Below are 18,618 nucleotides of genomic sequence, written 5' to 3'. Positions count from 1 at the left end.
AGGGGAAAAAGTGAGAAAGAATTCAAACTTTTCATTTTATTTGTAAGAAGCTAAAGTCCAAAAGTGATTCAGTGATTTACATGGGGTTCTTTAGTTATTTGCAGAACTTGAACTAAAATTTAGAATTTTAACTATAGTCAAGCTTCTTTCCCTGATATGCTGCCCCTCCCTAGGTCAGCTATTTGATCTTTGGTCTTATCTATAACACAAATGAATCAAGTGCCACAAAAGTAGAAGACCCTTTAGCCCAGGAGTCGGTATTGAAGTTTTTACTACATGGCTTATAGTTTTTGGTCCATATTAGATAACTCTTCAGTGCTTTCAGTGGTATTGAACAATATTAACTGAGGATTCCCTTTCTTGTATTAGCATAGAAGTTAAGGTATAACTTGATTCATAGTCTTGTATAAACTGATAGTTGTAACAGCTACAACTTTTGACTGCCTGCTCTGTGCTGCTGCTGCTAAGTCACTTCAGTCGTGTCCGACTCTGTGTGACCCCATAGACGGAAGCCCACCAGGCTCCCCCGTCCCTGGGACTCTCCAGGCAAGAACACTGGAGTGGGTTGCCATTTGTGCTAAACTTTGCCAAATTCCTTACATGTCATACTCTCTTTAATCTTCACAAATACCTGAAGTACCAATTATTCCTATTTTACCCAGGAGGAAGCTAAGACTTTGAGGGTTAAATAATTTGTCTAAGGGTTCATAGTTTGTGAGTGTCCTCATCTTTTAGCCTCACTGTCATTTTTGTTCCTAAATGACCCAAGTGGACTCCTGCTTCAAGGCCTTTGTACTTACTGCTGCCTGCATCTGGAATACTTTTCTCCCATATAGATTGTTCTCTTATACTTTTGAGGACTTTACTCAATGGTCAACATATCAGACAAACCTTCGCCACCACTCTGTGTAAAATGGCAGCTTCTTTTCCTGGCAGCACCCTTGTCTTTCTGACGCCTTGTCATTTTTCTTATTACTTCGTGAGATATGTGTTTGTACATGCGTTGATCTATTTTTTCCCCTCATAAAAAAGTAAGTTCTATGAGGCAGGGACTTAGTTCATTGTTGTACAAGTGCCTATAATAGTGCCTGGCATATGGCAGGTATTTGATAAATATTTGAATAAATGAGTGAATGAATTGGTAAATGAATTTGAATCAGAAATTTACGTAATTTGGATTACATTTTCTAATTTTGTAGGGAAAGGTTTTAAAAAATAGTTTCAGATTTATTGTGCCAAAAATAAATCTATTCTACTTTATTCTTCTGGCTATAATCCAGAGGAGAAAAAAGAGTTACCTTGTGTAAGATCCTAAAATTTACTCCTACAGATCCCTTAAAAAACTAAGAATAAAACTATCATATGACCTAACAATCCCACTACTGAGCATATGCCCTGAGAAAACCATAATTGAAAAAAACACATGTACCCCAGTGTTCATTGCATCCCTATTTACAATAGCTAAGGCATCTGGTCCCATCACTTCATGGGAAATAAATGGGGAAACAGTGGAAACAGTGTCAGACTTTATTTTTTTGGGCTCCAGAATCACTGCGGATGCTGATTGCAGCCATGAAATTAAAAGACGCTTACTCCTTGGGAGGAAAGTTATGACCAATCTAGATAGCATATTAAAAAGCAGAGACATTACTTTGCCAACCAAGGTCCGTCTAGTCAAGGCTACGGTTTTTCCCGTGGTCATGTATGGATGTGAGAGTTGGACTGTGAAGAAAGCTGATCGCCGAAGAATTGATGCTTTTGAACTGTGGTGTTGGAGAAGACTCTTGAGAGTCCCTTGGACTGCAAGGAGATCCAACCAGTCCATTCTAAAGGAGATCAGTCCTAGGTGTTCATTGGAAGGACTGATGCTAAAGCTGAAGCTCCAATACTTAGGTCACCTCATGTGACGAGTTGACTCGCTGGAAAAGACTCTGATGCTGGGAAGGATTGGGGGCAGGAGGAGAAGGGGACGACAGAGAATGAGATGGCTGGATGACATCACCGACTCGATGGACATGAGTTTGAGTGAACTCCTAGAGTTGGTGATGGACAGGGAGGCCTGGCGTGCTGTGATTCATGGGGTCGCAAAGAGTCGGACACGACTGAGCGACTGAACTGAACTGAACTGAAGACATGAAAGAGACCTAAATGGAATCTAGAAAGATTGGACCAATGAACCTATTTGCAGGGCAGCAGTGGAAACGCAGAGATAGAGAAAAGACTTGTGGACAAAATGGGGGAAAGAGAGTGTGGAATGAATTGAGAGAGTAGCATGGAAACATACAATACCATGTGTAAAATAGATAGCCAGTGGGAATTTGCTGTATGAAACAAGAAGCTCAAAGGTAGTACTCTCTGACAACCGAGAGAAGTGGGATGAGGTGGGGAAGGTGGGAGGGAGGTTCAAGAGGGAGAGGGCATATGTATACCTATGGCCGACTCATGTTGATAAAAGGCAGAAACCAACACAATATTGTAAAGCAATTGTCCTCCAATTAAAAATAAATTAAAAAATTGCTCCTATGAAGTTTTCTTCAAGAGATAAATATTTGTTTTCATTCACTCATTATTCACTCATCCAATCAGAATTTACCAATACCTTACCATCAACCAGTCCATTCTGGGAGATCAATCCTGGGTGTTCATTGGAAGGACTGATGCTAAAGCTGAAACTGCAATACTTTGGCCGCCTCATGCGACGAGTTGACTCACTGGAAAAGACTCTGATGCTGGGAGGGATTGGGGGCAGGAGGAGACGAGGACGACGGAGAATGAGATGGCTGGATGGCATCACTGACTCTATGGACATGAGTTTGAGTGAACTCTGGGAGTTGGTGATGGACAGGGAGGCCTGGCGTGGTGTGATTCATGGGGTCGTGGAGAGTTGGACACGACTGAGCGACTGAACTGAACTGAACTGAAAAATCTGCTGGTGAATGTGTTCAGTGCAAAGGATTCAGTATTTAAATAAGATAGATCAAATTCTTGCCCTTATCATGCTAATCAGTCTAATTGGAAGCAAAACATTACTGAATGATAAACTGTGATGAGTGCAATGAGGGAAAAGTATAAAAAGTGCTGTGAAAATGAGTAACATAGGTAACAAACCTAGTGGAGAGTTGGTGATGAATGACGGCTGTGAAGCTTTTACCTGAAATATGAGTAGTATTTAGTTGAGGGAAATAGGTAGTATAGGAAAAGAATATTCTAGAGCAGTGACTCTAAGAAAGTATCTGCTTTCTCTTGTAGAAAATAAGCTCTGTAAGAGCAGGGACAAAATTGAGCTTAACCCTGAATTTCACAGTGACCACAGGACTGGAAAAGGTCAGTTTTCATTCCAGTACCAAAGAAGGGCAGTGCCAAAGAATGTTCAAAGTACCACACAGTTGTCCTCATTTCACAGGCCAGCAAGGTCATGCTCAAAATCCTCTAAGCTAGGCTTCAACAGTACATTAATCAAGAACTTCCAGATGTATAAGCTGGATTTAGAAAAGGCAGCGGAATCAGAGATCAAATTGCCAACATCTGTTGGATCATAGAAAAAGCAAGAGAATTCCAGAAAAATGTCTACTTCTGCTTCATTGTTAACACTGAAGCCCTTGACTGTGTGGATCACAGCAAACTGGAAAATTCCATGGTTTTTCCAGTAGTCATGTATGAATGTGAAAGCTGGACTATAAAGAAGGTTGAGCCCCGAAGAATTGTTGCTTTTGAACTGTGGTGTTGGAGAAGACTCTTGAGAGTCTCTTGGACTGCAAGGAGATCCAACCAGTCAATCCTAAAGGAAATCAACCCTGAATATTCATTGAAAGGACTGATGCTGAAGCTCCAATACTTTGTTCATCTTATGTGAAGAGCCGACTCTTTGGAAAAGACTCTGATGCTGGGAAAGATAGAACGCAGTAGGAGAAGGGGGCAACAGAGGATGAGATGACTGTATGGCATCATCGACTCAATGGACAGGAGTTTGAGCAAGTCCGGGAGATGGTAACGGACAGGGAAGTCAGGTATGTTGCAGTCCATGGGGTCGCAAAAAGTTGGACATGACTGAGCGACTGAACAAGAAGAAGATCACAATTCTGACACATTATACAGTTGGCAAGTAAATGCTGAATAAAGCAATGAAATGTGAGGAAATAGGTAGTCTTTTACCTTCTTCAAAATGAACTCAGTGAATTATAGAACTAATTATGTTTTATTAATCAAAGATGACTTCCGACTTTATGGCTTGAGCCGTAGAGAATATTCTATGAGCAGAACTTTTGCTAGAAAGGGTAGTATGTTCAGTTTTGAACTGACTCCTTTTGAGATACCCAAGTGTACACAGAATAGTAGTTTGATTTATATATCTTGAGCTTGAAAGTAAGGTTTTGGGCTCAAGTTATAAATTTAAACTTCACTGGCACATATGTGAGTGAATGAGATCACCTGTGGTGATAACATGGTAATAAGGACCTGATATTCTGGAGCTCTCAGGAACCTCATTGTTAAACAGTTGGGCATGAGAGGATGAGCATACAAGAGAGACTCAGAGCTTGGAAGCCAGAAAGGTAGGAATGCATTTGAGCATTTCTTTTAGGAATCAGTTATGTCAGATGCTTCAGTGAAATTTGGTAAGACTGCAAGGGCAATGTTTGCTTTGGCCACAGAGATGTGAGTAATGAGAATAGTTTAAATGGAGATGGAGTATAGATTGACGGGGGTTGTTTAGGAAACACAGTTGTAGTTAGTTGAATAGTGAGAGGACAAAGTTAACAAAAAACTTTTAGGAATTGTTTGAAATATTTATGAGTTAACTAGTACGTAAGACTATTTATCAAAGTATGAAAATGGACTTAACTATGCTTTTCATTTTGTCAGTCAGTGAAACTACTATAGATGTGAAAGTAGAATTTCAGATCACATAACTTAAGAAAAAATTTATTTTTAGAATTTATGTTTTGGGGGGCTATACTGAGTCTTCGTTGCTGTGTGTGGGCCTTCTCCAATTGCAGTGAGTATGGGCTACTCTAGTGGCAGTGCACAAGCTTATCACTGCAGTCATTTCTCTTGTTGTGGAGCACAGGCTTTAGGGCATGCAGGCTCAGTAGTTGTGGCACACAGGCTTTGTTCCATGGCATGTGGGATCCTCCTGGACCAGGGATTGAACTCGTATTTCCTGCATGGTGGGCAGATTCCTTGCCACTGAGCCACCAGGAACACCCTCCATAAGATCCCACTTTGGGGAGGGAAGAATTGTACCTTAAAATGAATTTAAAATCTAGAAGGATATATGTTTGGAGTCAACAGTGACTCCAAACTTATCTCTGGGAGATACTAAGCAATTATTTCTATCTTTTTACTTTTCTATGTTTCCTTTCCTTTTTTCTGCTAGTGAACCTGTATTTTTTCTTGAATGAATCTGATTTTTTAAAAGATACATTTTACAAATTAAAAAAAAAAATACTCTGTGCCTTATCTTTCCTTTTCTGTAAGATTAAAGGATTGGATTGGTTGATTTTTATTTTTATATCTTTGTTCTTGGCCTCAGTGAAACTGGGTTGCTTAAAACAACAATAATTTTTATATTTGAGGTTAAATATTGACTGTAGACCGCACCTTTTTTTTGTCAGTATAAGAAGACTACTTTTGGCTAATATATTGAGCGAATTAACAAGTTAAGGGAGGTTTTTTGTGTAATATGCCATAATTATAAGTAAAATTTAAGAATTCTCTATAAGATTCTCAGACTTTAAAGTAATTATGCTTGTCATTGTGTTTTTTATCAACTCATTGTGTTATGTTCAAGTGATCTAACTAGAACAAAATATTAATAAATCTGCGTGTGAATAGAATTATCTTCAAAAAATAAAATCTGAATTATGTAATTTATTTATTATTCAGATTTTCTCCTCTCAGCTTCCTGTTCAAATGCTTTATTTGTTTGAATTTGTAAAATCTATTTTCTTTTGTTTTTTGTGTTTTTAATTGCTAGAATTGCTAGTGTTCTACTAAAATTAAAATTCCTCGTAATTAACATCATTTTAATTCCACAGTTATTAAGTGTTCTTTTTTTATTTCAATTCTTTTTAAAACTTCTTGAAATATTATCATTTGATCTTGTATTCTCAAGGAGGAATACTAATTTCAGAATTGTGTGTAAACTTTATAAACTATATAAACTTATAATTTTATTCTTATTGATTATTGAAGATTGTTATTAACTGTGAGACTTTTATAAGCATTAAGTACAAAGTAAGTCAATTCTTTTTTTTCTTTCTTTCTTTTTTTTTTAATCTTTGCAAATAGCATCAGGAATTTAGTTTCCTCCTCAAAGAAAGAGTATGTCCTCTTGTGATAAAGCTCTTTTCTCCAAATATAAAATTCAGACAAGGTTCCAGCACTTCATCTTCTCCAGCACCAGTTGAAAAACCATATTTTCCTATCTGCATGCGTTTGCTGAGAGTAGTATCTGTTCTGATTAAGCAGTTTTACAGTCTTTTGGTAAGTGCTAAATTTTCATATGTGTTTATGTATATAATTGCATGAAACCTCTTCTGAAAAGATGATCGTTTTATAGTGTATGTAGCTACTTCAGTTAAGCAGACTTCTTTTCTTTTTGAGTACTTATACGTAATCTCCAAGGTATTTGAAAGTTCATTCTTTCTTTCTTGAGTCTCTCTTACGTTTATGTGGTGTTTTATACTCCATAACCCCACTGCATTTTATGCTTCATTGTTTTCTTAGTTCTTGTTTTTTCTTCTCTCCAAGGCTGCCAGTGCCAAATTTTTTTTAATACCACCATACATAAGACCTGTTATAAAATTTGGTGAATTGTAGCATTAGAAATTAATTTTTATTTTCAGTCCAATATTATATCTATTTTGCATACATTTTTGGATGCAAGATATATTTTGATGTTCTTATCATAATTCTGTGTAATGATTGACTCTTACATCTTCAAATAATATTTTTCAGAGAAAATGGTATATTATGGTGTATTTCTCTAAAATTTTATGTTAAATCAAATTCAGTTTATAATTCTTTACATTTATATCCTTAATTTTAATTAACAAAAGTAATTGGTTATTGATCATCTACTGTGAAAAGTCAGTGTGCTAAATGTTAGTGATAACCAACGTTATAAACTATTAGATAGTATAAGTAGTTTATACTAAATTCTATGGAAACTTTAAGAAAATTTGTTTTCTATGTTTATGGTACACTTATCATAGATTTTCTTTTCATAGTCCAAATGAAAAATGTCCATTTATGTAAAATACATTTTGAAATAACCTTTATAAACACCGTAGTTATAATTATTTCTGGCCACATGAGATATATCTGTAAGGTATTTAATACATTGCTTGGAAATGGTGTAGGAAATTAAGTCATTTCTGAATGTGTTGCTAGGGAACTGTAAACTATCAGGGTTTGGTGCCAAGGGTTTAAGAGTCTTGGTGTATTCATCATTGTTGGCTTGGACTGTTTTGTTCCAACTTTTTAAAAATTACAATCATTATTCCCCACAAATGTAAGTATTTGATATAATTTCCAATAATTATACTTAATTGATAAACCAAGACTTTGTTGTCTAATTATATACAGTTAAAATGGAGGGAAATTCTCTGAGTCTTTATATTGACTGAGTCTTTATATTGGTGGTGGTGGTTTAGTCACTAAGTTGTGTCTGACTCTTGCGACCCCACGGACTGTAGCCTCCCAGGCTCCTCCATCCATGGGATTCTCCAGGCAAGAATACTGGAGTGGGTTGCCATTTCCTTCTAAAATGGATCTTCCTAACCCAGGAATCGAACCCTGGTCTCCTGCATTGCAGGCTGATTCTTTACCGACTGAGCTAGGAGGGAGCCTTACTTTTAGAAATTTGGAAAGGTCTGTCAGCATTTGCTGAAAGTTAAAGAAAGGTAGATTAGTTTCTCTAAAGATGGAAAGCTCATATCTGTTAGCTGTTGTATTTTCTGTATTGTATTTATTTACAGTTTGTCTCAGTCCACAAATAAACTTAAAATGTAAACCGGAGTGACAAATGATAGAATAGGAAGCTCTAGGCACTCTCTCCCCTACAGAGACACCAACTTTAAAATATACAGAACATCATGCCTTCATGTGAACTTTAGAAACCAGCTTAGAAATTATAGCACCCCAGTCAGGTTTAAGGCCAAGATAAGTTCATTAGAGTGGATAAGATAGCCCACTGCACTTACCTGCCATACCCCATCCCACCCCTGGCATAGCATGGTATGATCAAGAGAAAATTCCTAACTTATGGATTCTCCTTCATGTAAAAAAGAAGGGTGAAATGTGCAACCAATATCCTGACTTTCGGGGTACTGCTCAAGGAACTGATTTTTGTCTTACCGGACCCTTAGACACTGACAAGAAAGGCTGCAACATACTTGGCTGCCAGGGGTCTGCTGAAAACAAAGTCAAACCCTGTGGCTTGCAGTACCAGGGAGATTATAGTATAGCACAGACACTAGTTCAGTTCAGTCACTCAGTCGTGTCTGACTCTTTGCGACCCTATGGACTGCAGCAACGAGGCTTCCCTGTCTTATCACCAACTCCCAGAGCTTGCTCAGATTCATGTCCATTGAGTTGGTGATGCCATCCAACCATCTCATCCTCTGTTGTCCGCTTCTCCTGCCTTCAATCTTGCCCAATATCAGGGTCTTTTTCCAGTGAATTACTTCTTCTCATCATGTGGCCAAGTGTTGGAGATTACACACAAACCCAGAGAACACACTTTTGACAGAAAAAGCTAGAGGGGACCCCAAAATCTCTAGCTGAGCTGATTGATAAAGATTTTTTCCTGTACAGAAACAATGCATAAAGAGTAAAGAGTTGGTTATTTTTTCAAATGCCCAAATTTGAACAGAAAATAAGAATTTATACAAATAAGTAGGAAAACATGGCCCAAAGGAGGAAGATAAATTTATAGAAATTGTCCTTAAAGAAATGGTGATCAGAACTTCCCTGGTGGTCCAGTGGTTAAAAATCTGACTGCCAGTGCAGGGGACTGTGGTTTGATCCCTCATCTGGGAAGATTCTACATTCTGGGGTCAACTAAATCTATGCACTGCAACTTTTAAAGCCTACATGCCATAGAGCCCATTTTCCACAACAAGAGAAACTGCCTCAATGAGAAACCTGTGCACCACAACTCGAGAGTAGCCCCAGCTCACTGCAACTAGAGAAAGTACTTACAGCAACAGAAACCCAGCACAGCCAAAATAAATAAGAAATGGAGGTCAGTGAGTTGCCCAACAGAGAATTCAAAATAACTATCATGAAGATGCTTTAATAGCTGAAAGAGAACATGGAAAACTAGTCAGAAAAATTGTATATGAACAAAATATTAGCAAAGAGAGAAACTAAAAAAGAACCAAACAAATTCTGAATTTGAAAAATACAGTAACTCAATTCGAAAAAACTCACTAGAGAAGATAGCAGCCTGGATCCAGTAGAGAAAGAATGAGCAAAGTTTAAGACAGGTTATTTGAAATTATGAAGTCAGAGGAGCCAAAGAAAAAGAAATGAGTAGACCCTATGGGACATGATCAAGTAGACAAATATATGCACATCTAAGAAAAATATGCTGTGTTTTACTTTCACACTCACAATACCTCTATATCCAAATGTGTGAATATTTTTCCCACACTGACCATTCTCTGACAGCCAGGTGTCCTACATTTCAGTTGGATTCTGACATCTACCAGAGTTAAAGGGTGGTGCTTGTGGTAAAGAACCTGCCTGTCAGTGCAGGAGATCTAAGAGACGTGAGTTTGATCCTTGGGTGTGGAAGATCCCCTGGAAGAGGAAACGGCAACCCACTCCAGTATTCTTACGTGGAGAATCCCATGGACAGAGGAGCCTGGGAGGCCACAGTCCATAGGGTCACAAAGTCAGACATGGCTGAAGCGACTTAGCATGTACCATGCATTAAGGTATCAGTCCCACGAGTCTGTCCCCTGTATTAGATGCCATTCCCAAGTAGTGGATCTCCAGGTTACCACCTAGTTCTGTGTAACTTGGCTACAAATTGGAAGTTCCCATGACCCCCTTTTGGGGTTTGATAAGTTGATAAAGTGACTCACAGAACCCAGGGAAACATGTTACTACTGTTGATTTATTTCAAAGGACATTTTTAAAATGCCACCGAACAGGCAGATGAAAACATACATAGGGTGATGTCTCCATACTTTGGGGATTTTTATGGAGGTTTCATCATGTAGCATGATTGATTATTAACTCAATTTCCATCCATATCCCCACTCCAGAGAATGGAGGGTGGGGATGAAAGTACCAAGCTTTCTAATCATGGCTTAGTCTCTCTGGTAACCAGGCCCTATCCCAGAGTTCACTGAGAGTTGCCTCATTAGAACAAAAGATAATCCTGTAACCCAGGAAATTCCGAGGGATTTAGAAGTTCTCTGTCAGGAACTTGGGTCAGAGATCAGTTGTTAGAACAAAAAATGGTCCTAGCCACCCATATGTACAAGGGTTTTAGGAGCCCTCCTAAAATCAGGGGTGGAGACCAATATATATGTATGTTTCTTATTATTTCACAATGCATTATGGGAGTTGTAGATGGGAGAAAGGGTCAGAGAGCCTATTTGAACTACTGGCTGAAACTGCAAATTTGAAAAAGGAACATACAAATTCATGAAGCTCAAAAAATTCCCACTGGGAGGATTAATTCAAGAAACAAACCGAGACACATTATAATCAAGCTGTCAAAAGTCACAGACAAAGAAAACATTTAAAGCAGAAAACGAAAAGTGACTATTCATGTGCAAGGGAGCTTTCATAAGATTTTCGGCAGACTTCTCAGCAGAAACCTTGCCAGCCAGAAGAGGGTGGGATGATATATTCACAGTACTGAAAGAAAAACTGTCAATCAAGAATACTGTATCCAGAAAAACTTTCCTTCAAAACTGAAGGAGAAATGAAGTCTTTCCCTGATGAACAAATGCACAGTTTATTATCTGTGACTATACCAAATATATGTCACTTCATGATTGATTCCCTAAATATTATCAGAGTTGTCTTAGGAGGGCTTCTCTCTCTTCCTTCTCTAAAATGCAGGTTTTAACTAAGATAAGGCTATAGGAAGAGAAGACATTTCTCCCTTTCCTTTTCATATCCACTTGTCAGTAATGGAGAACCTAGTGTTTTCCTGTTCTCCACAATAAGGCAGCTTTCTTACATCTTCACCATGACAAATGCTGAATTTACATTTTATTTCTGTTCCCAAGTGAGGAATTACCAGCTTAATTATATTTTATTTTTATGAAACTTGATGCTGAATTTTATCCCTTCAAAATTTATATTTTGAAGCCCCATTGTGATCATATTTGGAGATGTGACCTTTGGGAGATTATTAGGTTTAGATGAGGTCATGAAGGTAGGTTTCCCATGATACAATTAGTCAGCTTATACAAAGTGTTACTGGAGAGCATTCTCTCTCTGCTGTGTGAAGACACAGTAGTAAAGCAACCATATGCAAGCGAGGAAGAGAGCTCTCACCAAAACTTGACCATGCTGACACCCTGATCTCAGACTTTCAGCCTCTAGAACTGTGAGAAATAAATTTCTGTTGTCTAAACCACCCAGGTATTTTGTTACGGCAGCTTGAGCAGACTAAGATACTTGGTTTCTGTCCACCAGTTCTGTTATCTAGCAGTTCATCCAGTGACTTTTTCAGAGCTACATAAATCTTATTTTTAGTAATTTCAGTTTTGGATGAAATATCTGTTACTGAATTAATATATTCTGGATATTACAAAGTACTTTACATTTATTAATTCAGTTGGGGTTTACTGTTGCTGCTGCTAAGTCACTTCAGTCATGTCCGACTCTGTGTGACCCCATAGACAGAAGCCCACCAGGCTCCCCCATCCCTGGGATTCTCCAGGCAAGAACACTACAACTCTATAAAGCAGACATTTGTATTTCTATTTTACAGATGAAAATATGAGGCTCAGGAAATTTATGTAGTTAGCCTGAGATCATACAGTTTGTAAGCTGCAGAGTTAGGATGTTAAGTAATCCTTTTATATCCTCCAAACCTAAGCTCTTAACCTCACTGCATTTTATATTTCTCTGTTTTCTTAGTTCTCAGGTCTTCGTCTTTCCAAGGCCAGGTCTCCTGTACTGCTCCTCTGCCATTCTCTGTATTTTGACCTTAGTCGCCTTGATTTAGGGGGCAGAATAAGGAGAGAGAACCGCATAGCCAGCTACAGTAAAAATCAAATATTGCTGCTTGAATGAAGAGAAAAGCTTACTTTTGTCTTTCACTCATCAATTGGGAGTGATGACCAACTGATAAAATGTCCCTTCACAACAGGCAGTTCTTGAACTGTGTTGCAAAGATGAGTTCTTCACATGGGACATTAATTCCTCAGTGTTAAAATTTGTTAGGTTGAGAGTTGGCTCACTGGTGTGCAACAGTTCAGATGTTATAGTTTCTCCAAGGTCAAAAGTTAGAAGTGTGGTATTTCTCTTGTGTTGTCCTTATTTAAACTTAGAAATGATACATCTCCTAAAAGGCCTGCCCTCTTATACTTTTCAGTTGTAGAACACCTTTATACTAAAAATATTGAGGTGCTTTCATTTATGTGGATTATTTCTAACATTATTTACTGTATTGAAAATTGCCTGAGTGATACTAAAACCCATTTCATGTTAACATAAAAATTTATTTTTGCAAAAGATACCTATATTTTCCAAAGAACAAACAGGATTGTTTTATATTCTTTTTGTAAATCTCTTTAACGTCTGTCTTAATAGAGAGAGCTTGATTCTCCCACCTTCTTCTGTTTTCATTATTTTGTGGTATGTTGTTTTGGTCAACGCATATAAAGAAAATCTGTCCTCAGAATGGTATATAGTTGGAAAAGGCAGAATTATTCTAATGGCATTTTCAGATAATAGTATACATTGTTCTTTGATATTGTACCAAACTGAGCCAGTGACACTTTGTGAAAGGTGAAAAGTGTGAAACTGGATTACATTTTTATACCCTGTTATTTAAAATTCGTTGATTCATCTGGTGCTTCATTCAGTTGTATCCTTCACCGATGAATCATTTATTATGATTGAGCAGATGTTCCAAATGTTAGCACTCTGTAGAGTACCCAAAATCACACATATTAATATCAATGTTAATATCAGCAACTATTTATCAGAAAAGTCTTCGATTGTTAAAAAGCTGCCCAGGTCATAGCAGCAGATACAAGTCTTCCAAAATTCTAATTTTTGTTTGAAAGCTTGAATTTTACCATTTACAATAAATACTGTCAGTTGTTTCCCCAAAAGTGACAAGGTTATTTTGTTAAATTTTGAGAAAATGTCTGCAGTATACATAAGTCTAAATAGTCATAATTTGCCACATACTCTTTTAGTTAAAATGGTCTCCATAGGAGAAAAAAAGTGACTAGGTCAGTTTGCAGCTGTACTTTTCCTTCAGACAACCACTTTGATACACAGCAAAAGTACTTCATGTGTACTTGCTATGACAAATACATAGAAAATTATAAATACATGCATGTATGGATCAGAGTTAATAAAATCAATAATTGATTTAATTATTGATTAAATAATTTGGCTTAATAATTTTCAATAACAAGTATTTTTATTTTATTTTTGTTCATTGTACTTGTGGTCTGTAAGTGAAATAGACCCTTTTAATTTTATTAAGTGTATGTAATGGTGAAGAATACAATAACTCTAGTATAGTTTGGTGCTACTGCCTTGAATCTTGCTAAAGCACCCACCATTGTTTTGAATCATCAGTACAGGTGTCAATACATTAAAAATGGCAAGTAATATATTAGTGTTATTATGAAAATAGTGTGATGTTACAGATGTCCTGAAATGGTCTGAGGGACCCCTGGTCTGAGGGGTCCATGGACCACACTTTGGGAACCACTACACTGAAGAGTCAGTGTTCTCCCCCAATATTCACTGGCTTATATCTTACTGTCTAGTAGCTCAGCAGTGTGAAGATAATTCATCTTCTGTTAGTATGTCGAGTGATTAGAAGAAATAAGAATGTGCCAGTCATTCAGGTACAGATATAATGTAGCCGGTACGCCATGTTCTTTCCACATTCTATCATCTGAGTTAGGTGCTCTTCTGCTCTTTTGATATGCTTAGGCTCCATGCCCAGATGTCTTTTTTTAGGAAGGTATCTTTAAGGAATTTACTAAACTTAATAGTGTCTAGCATATCTCTCTTTTGCCTTTGACTTAGTGCTTTTAAAAAGGACTGTATTAGCTAAATTGACTTGGGCAAGTTCACTTTCCACCTCTGTATATATATATATTTCTCTCACAAAGGATCTTATCACTAACAAATCCACTAGCTATAAGGCTGTTAACACTAAACAGCCCCTGGTAAATAGACTCATTTAAATATTCTCCAAGACTTTCTTCATTGTCTCCTAAGCATACAGTTATCTTACATACTTGAGTCTCTAACAGACATCTGACAACATCAGTTGTTTCTTAACTATTCTCTGGTACCAAAGGACTATAGGAATTCAGAAACATTCATCACCCTTCATGCTAGTACGATGGTGTTCACAAAATACCTTTGTGCCACAAGAATTGGACGTGGGCCATAGATACCTGTTTCATACAAGTGCAGACTCTTGGGGGAAAGCCTTAACTTAGATTCATAAGAGGCACCTTCCATTGATACCCTTGAGAAAATCCATTGTCCCTAGCCACTACATTTCTGGTCAGAGTTTCACACTTGGCAGGGAGGGAGGAAGTGAGAACGAAGCTCCAGTCCTCAGGAGAAAGGCTCTTCCTTTTGCCCAAATCACAAGATTTTAGTGGCTATAGTATAAAATTGAGTGTTTGATTTATACTGTAGTCACTTTTTTCATAGGAGAGGAAATGAAAGAAAACTCTTCAAGGCAAGTTTTGTAACATTAATAATTCCTTTGATGGAACTTCTCTGGTGATGTAGTAGCTTAAGATTCTGGGTTCCCAATGCGGGAGGCCCAGGTTTGATCCCTGGTCAGGGAACTAGATCCCATGTGCCACAACTAAAGATCCTGCATGCTGCAAGTAAAAAACCCCGTGCAGCCAAATATTTTATAAAAATTCATTTTGCTTTGATATACTTGATATTTCTGAGAGCCTTTATTTTCTGTCTGCATAACCTAAGAGCCTTCAATTCTACCACCACTTTTAAATTCCACTTTTACTCTAAAACAGATAGTATACATTTTGAAGGACCTACTCATGTTAAAATTATTCAGTAGATAGAACTGTTGCCCAGGGAGTCACTAGGACGATTCTTTCTTTTTTAGTTCTTCAATGAAACAGAGTAGTTTTATTTAGAAAAAAATAATAAGCACTGTGTATATTTGCATGTCACTTTGCCATGTTTAGGGGATGTTTTTACTCTTTCATTTTTCTCATTTGCATTCTCAGCAAGGTGCAGATTCTTTATCTTTATTTGTAAGAAGATTACCTGGCTTGTTATTGTCAAAGTTGGTGGGTAAAGAAGCTGAGCCATGTGACTTAAGATCCTACTGCTTTTCAATCATATCAAGTTTAGGGCAGTCACAAACCTCTGCCTGTGACTTCCCAGTCATAGCAATCTAAGGATTATACTGTTTTTAGTTATCCCTCTGACATTATCCTCATGATAATGTTCTATTTTTAAAAGCATCTACCTAAAAGTCATTAGAAAATACCAGCTGCTGAGACTTTCGGCTAAAGACCTGAGGGCTACTCTAGTCTCAAAATTCCTTGCCCCACATTATGTTCACTCATTTTGGGGCACCCCCAAATAAAACATTCAATAACCTGCTGTCCTTGGTGTAGGAGTACGATTCAGTTTGGCCTAGCAACCACAGTGTCAAGTTAATTCTTACTTCCATGAGGTCCCAGTGTCTCCTCAACAAATATATAACAGAAACAATTCATTAACCTTTGAATAAGCTGATTACTTTTTGTTTGTTCATTCAGTTATCAGACATTTAATGAATAATGTCAGGAATATGCTTTAAATGGCATTACTAATTTACAGACAGCTTGCAGAGGAGTTGGTTTAATACCAAAGGTAAAAACTAGTAGTTAATAACTCAACATCATGTATCTAGCCTTGTTCTGAGTACTTTATTATATAAACTTAACACCTGTCAACTGCCACAAGTTCCTTCTTGTTTTCCTACTGGAAAATATATGCTGAACAGTCTTTGGCTTATTGCCTCTTTGTTTCTTAAGCAGCATAAGATCATATGAAGAATGTTTTGATGTACTGAAGGGTACTTGAGCATATGTGATACATGCTATCTTCCAGGAATGAGGACAGCCTGAGGACAGCCTGAATGAGGACTGTGCTTTCTAAAGAATAGGGATAAAATATTAACGAAGTTAGAAGATCAGTAGGGTGAGTTTTTGAGGATATATTTAGAGAGACACTGCTTATTTTTACTGTTATCTTTTCCATATATTAACTACTTTTTTCCTCCACTGCCCATTAAGGATCATAATTTATTTAAAATTAAAAGGTTGTATTTGGTTTGTCCATAGGACTGAGTTAAGAACAAGAATGTAACTTATTCTTAGATTTAAAGAAATATTATTAAAAATCTTATATTTTTTAGGTAACTGAATGTGAAATATTTCTGTCACTTCTGGTGAAATTTCTGGATGCAGATAAACCACAGTGGCTACGAGCTGTTGCAGTGGAATCAATACATAGACTTTGTGTGCAGCCTCAGTTGTTGAGGTAAAACCTCAGCAATATTTTGTTAAATGGATAGGTTAATATTTATGCTACTAGGGAGAGTTTATTTATTTTCAAATAATGATTTCTAAACAAAGAAAATTGTATATAATATGTATATAGAGGGATATAGGTATGGACAAAAAGTGTGATTGGTGATTTCTGTCAGTTGAATTTACTGAGTTAATATGACCAAGATAATTTTTTTAGGACACTGACTTCATTCTGAACCTTTGTCCACAGTTAGTAAAGTCACTCAAGTATAATGAAGAAGTTTTAAATATAGCGTTGAGACTGATTGCTCATCATTATTTTCTATTAAATAATGTTAAAAATTTTAATATATATTTTCTCTGGAAACGTTCAAAATTATTTTACAGGTCATTTTGTCAGTCCTATGATATGAAGCAGCATTCCACCAAGGTTTTTCGTGATATTGTGAACGCACTAGGATCTTTTATCCAGTCCTTGTTTCTTGTCCCTCCTACCGGAAATCCTGCTGCAGCAAATCAAGCTGGTAAAGGCTAAGTCACGTTTTGGTTTTTATATCCTGCCATAATTTACAGTATTCACTATTCTGAGAGGATACTGATTAAAATCCTCTGACTAGAGAAATTTGTGGCTCAGAGGTTAAAGCGTCTGCCTCCAATGCGGGAGACCCGGGTTTGATCCCTGGGTCAGGAAGATCCCCTGGAGAAGGAAATGGTAACCCACTCCAGTATTCTTGCCTGGAGAATCCCATGGACGGAGAAGCCTGGTAGGCTACAGTCCACGGGGTTGCAAAGAGTTGGACACGACTGAGCCACGGAACGGAAGGGAAGTGTATTTTATATGTTTACTTTATAATATTTGATAATATTTCTTTATAATATTTTATATATAAATATAAAAACTTACACTTAAATAGTAATTTGATCACACTGAGGTAGCTGTGTTTCTTTCTAGAATATATTTTCTTCTCATATACTTTCAGTTCCTCTCATCACGTATGAGCACAAGTTTGGGTACTAATTTTCATTTTAGAAGAATCTTCATTTGGTGCCTCTCTTTAAAGAGTGTGGTTACTACTAAGGTAGTATCAATCTTTCTTTTAACATAGCAGGTGAACATAATTTAAGTTTGGAAATCAGTGTATAACTTCTTGTTCCTTTAACATCTTTCACTTTCATTTTTTACTTTCTGATTAGTGGCCTTTTTTATTCTTTATTCCTACCTCTACTAAAAGGTGATTTAACAAAAAATATGTTACAATGTTTGTCAGTATTTTTACTTATTAGTACTTTTGATATAAAGAAGGAAGTGGTGTTTTGGGGAGACCAGGAGATGCTCTAGTAACCAAAATAGGATTGATAAATTTTATTTATTTGTGCAGTATCCATTCTTACAGCATAATATTAAAAAAACTGACCAGGTGTTTGAATATTTCAGATTTGTACTTAAGTAAATTGGTATCTTTGATTGCTTTCCCTTATCTAACAGGTAACAATAATTCAGGTGGCCCTGTCTCAGCACCAGCTAATTCAGGAATGTTGGGGATTGGTGGAGGTGTTACTTTGCTACCAGCATTTGAATATAGAGGAACTTGGATACCTATTCTGACTGTAACAGTACAAGGCAGTGCTAAAGCAACATAGTAAGTAGTAGTAGCATTATTTTGTAAGAAGTGGGGTTTATATTTTATACTAAAGTATTTCTCTTCTGCATTATACTTAAAATTTTAGACATACTGTTTCTAACATATTTAAGAAGTAATTTTCTTTTGTCATGTTTTGAGAATTTTATGTATGACTGGATTTTGTTATCTTTCGTTCTACTTGAGGACAGTTGACAGCATTATAAAACAATGTGGTTTCTTTACTTAAGGACCTA

At 36.9% G+C, this 18,618-nt stretch overlaps 1 protein-coding gene across 5 annotated transcripts in view; it reads left to right on the top strand.

Moving 5' to 3' along the window:
• MON2 (MON2 regulator of endosome-to-Golgi trafficking) overlaps positions 1-18,618 on the top strand; it is a 131,109-nt gene that overhangs the window by 33,818 nt on the left and 78,673 nt on the right. For all 5 annotated transcript variants that reach the window (XM_088837067.1, XM_055396459.2, XM_055396462.2 and 2 more), the window contains 4 exons: positions 6,289-6,483; positions 16,628-16,752; positions 17,130-17,266; positions 18,229-18,382. In XM_088837067.1, the coding sequence (XP_088693193.1) occupies positions 6,289-6,483; positions 16,628-16,752; positions 17,130-17,266; positions 18,229-18,382 (611 nt within the window). The remainder of the gene's footprint in view (positions 1-6,288; positions 6,484-16,627; positions 16,753-17,129; positions 17,267-18,228; positions 18,383-18,618) is intronic.

Source organism: Moschus berezovskii, chromosome 6, assembly GCF_049115385.1.
Source record: "Moschus berezovskii isolate FMDL1 chromosome 6, NW_MosBer_1.0, whole genome shotgun sequence".
NCBI lineage: Eukaryota > Metazoa > Chordata > Mammalia > Artiodactyla > Moschidae > Moschus > Moschus berezovskii.
Note: the sequence above shows the minus strand (reverse complement) of the source record. Positions and strands in the feature narration are given on the sequence as shown.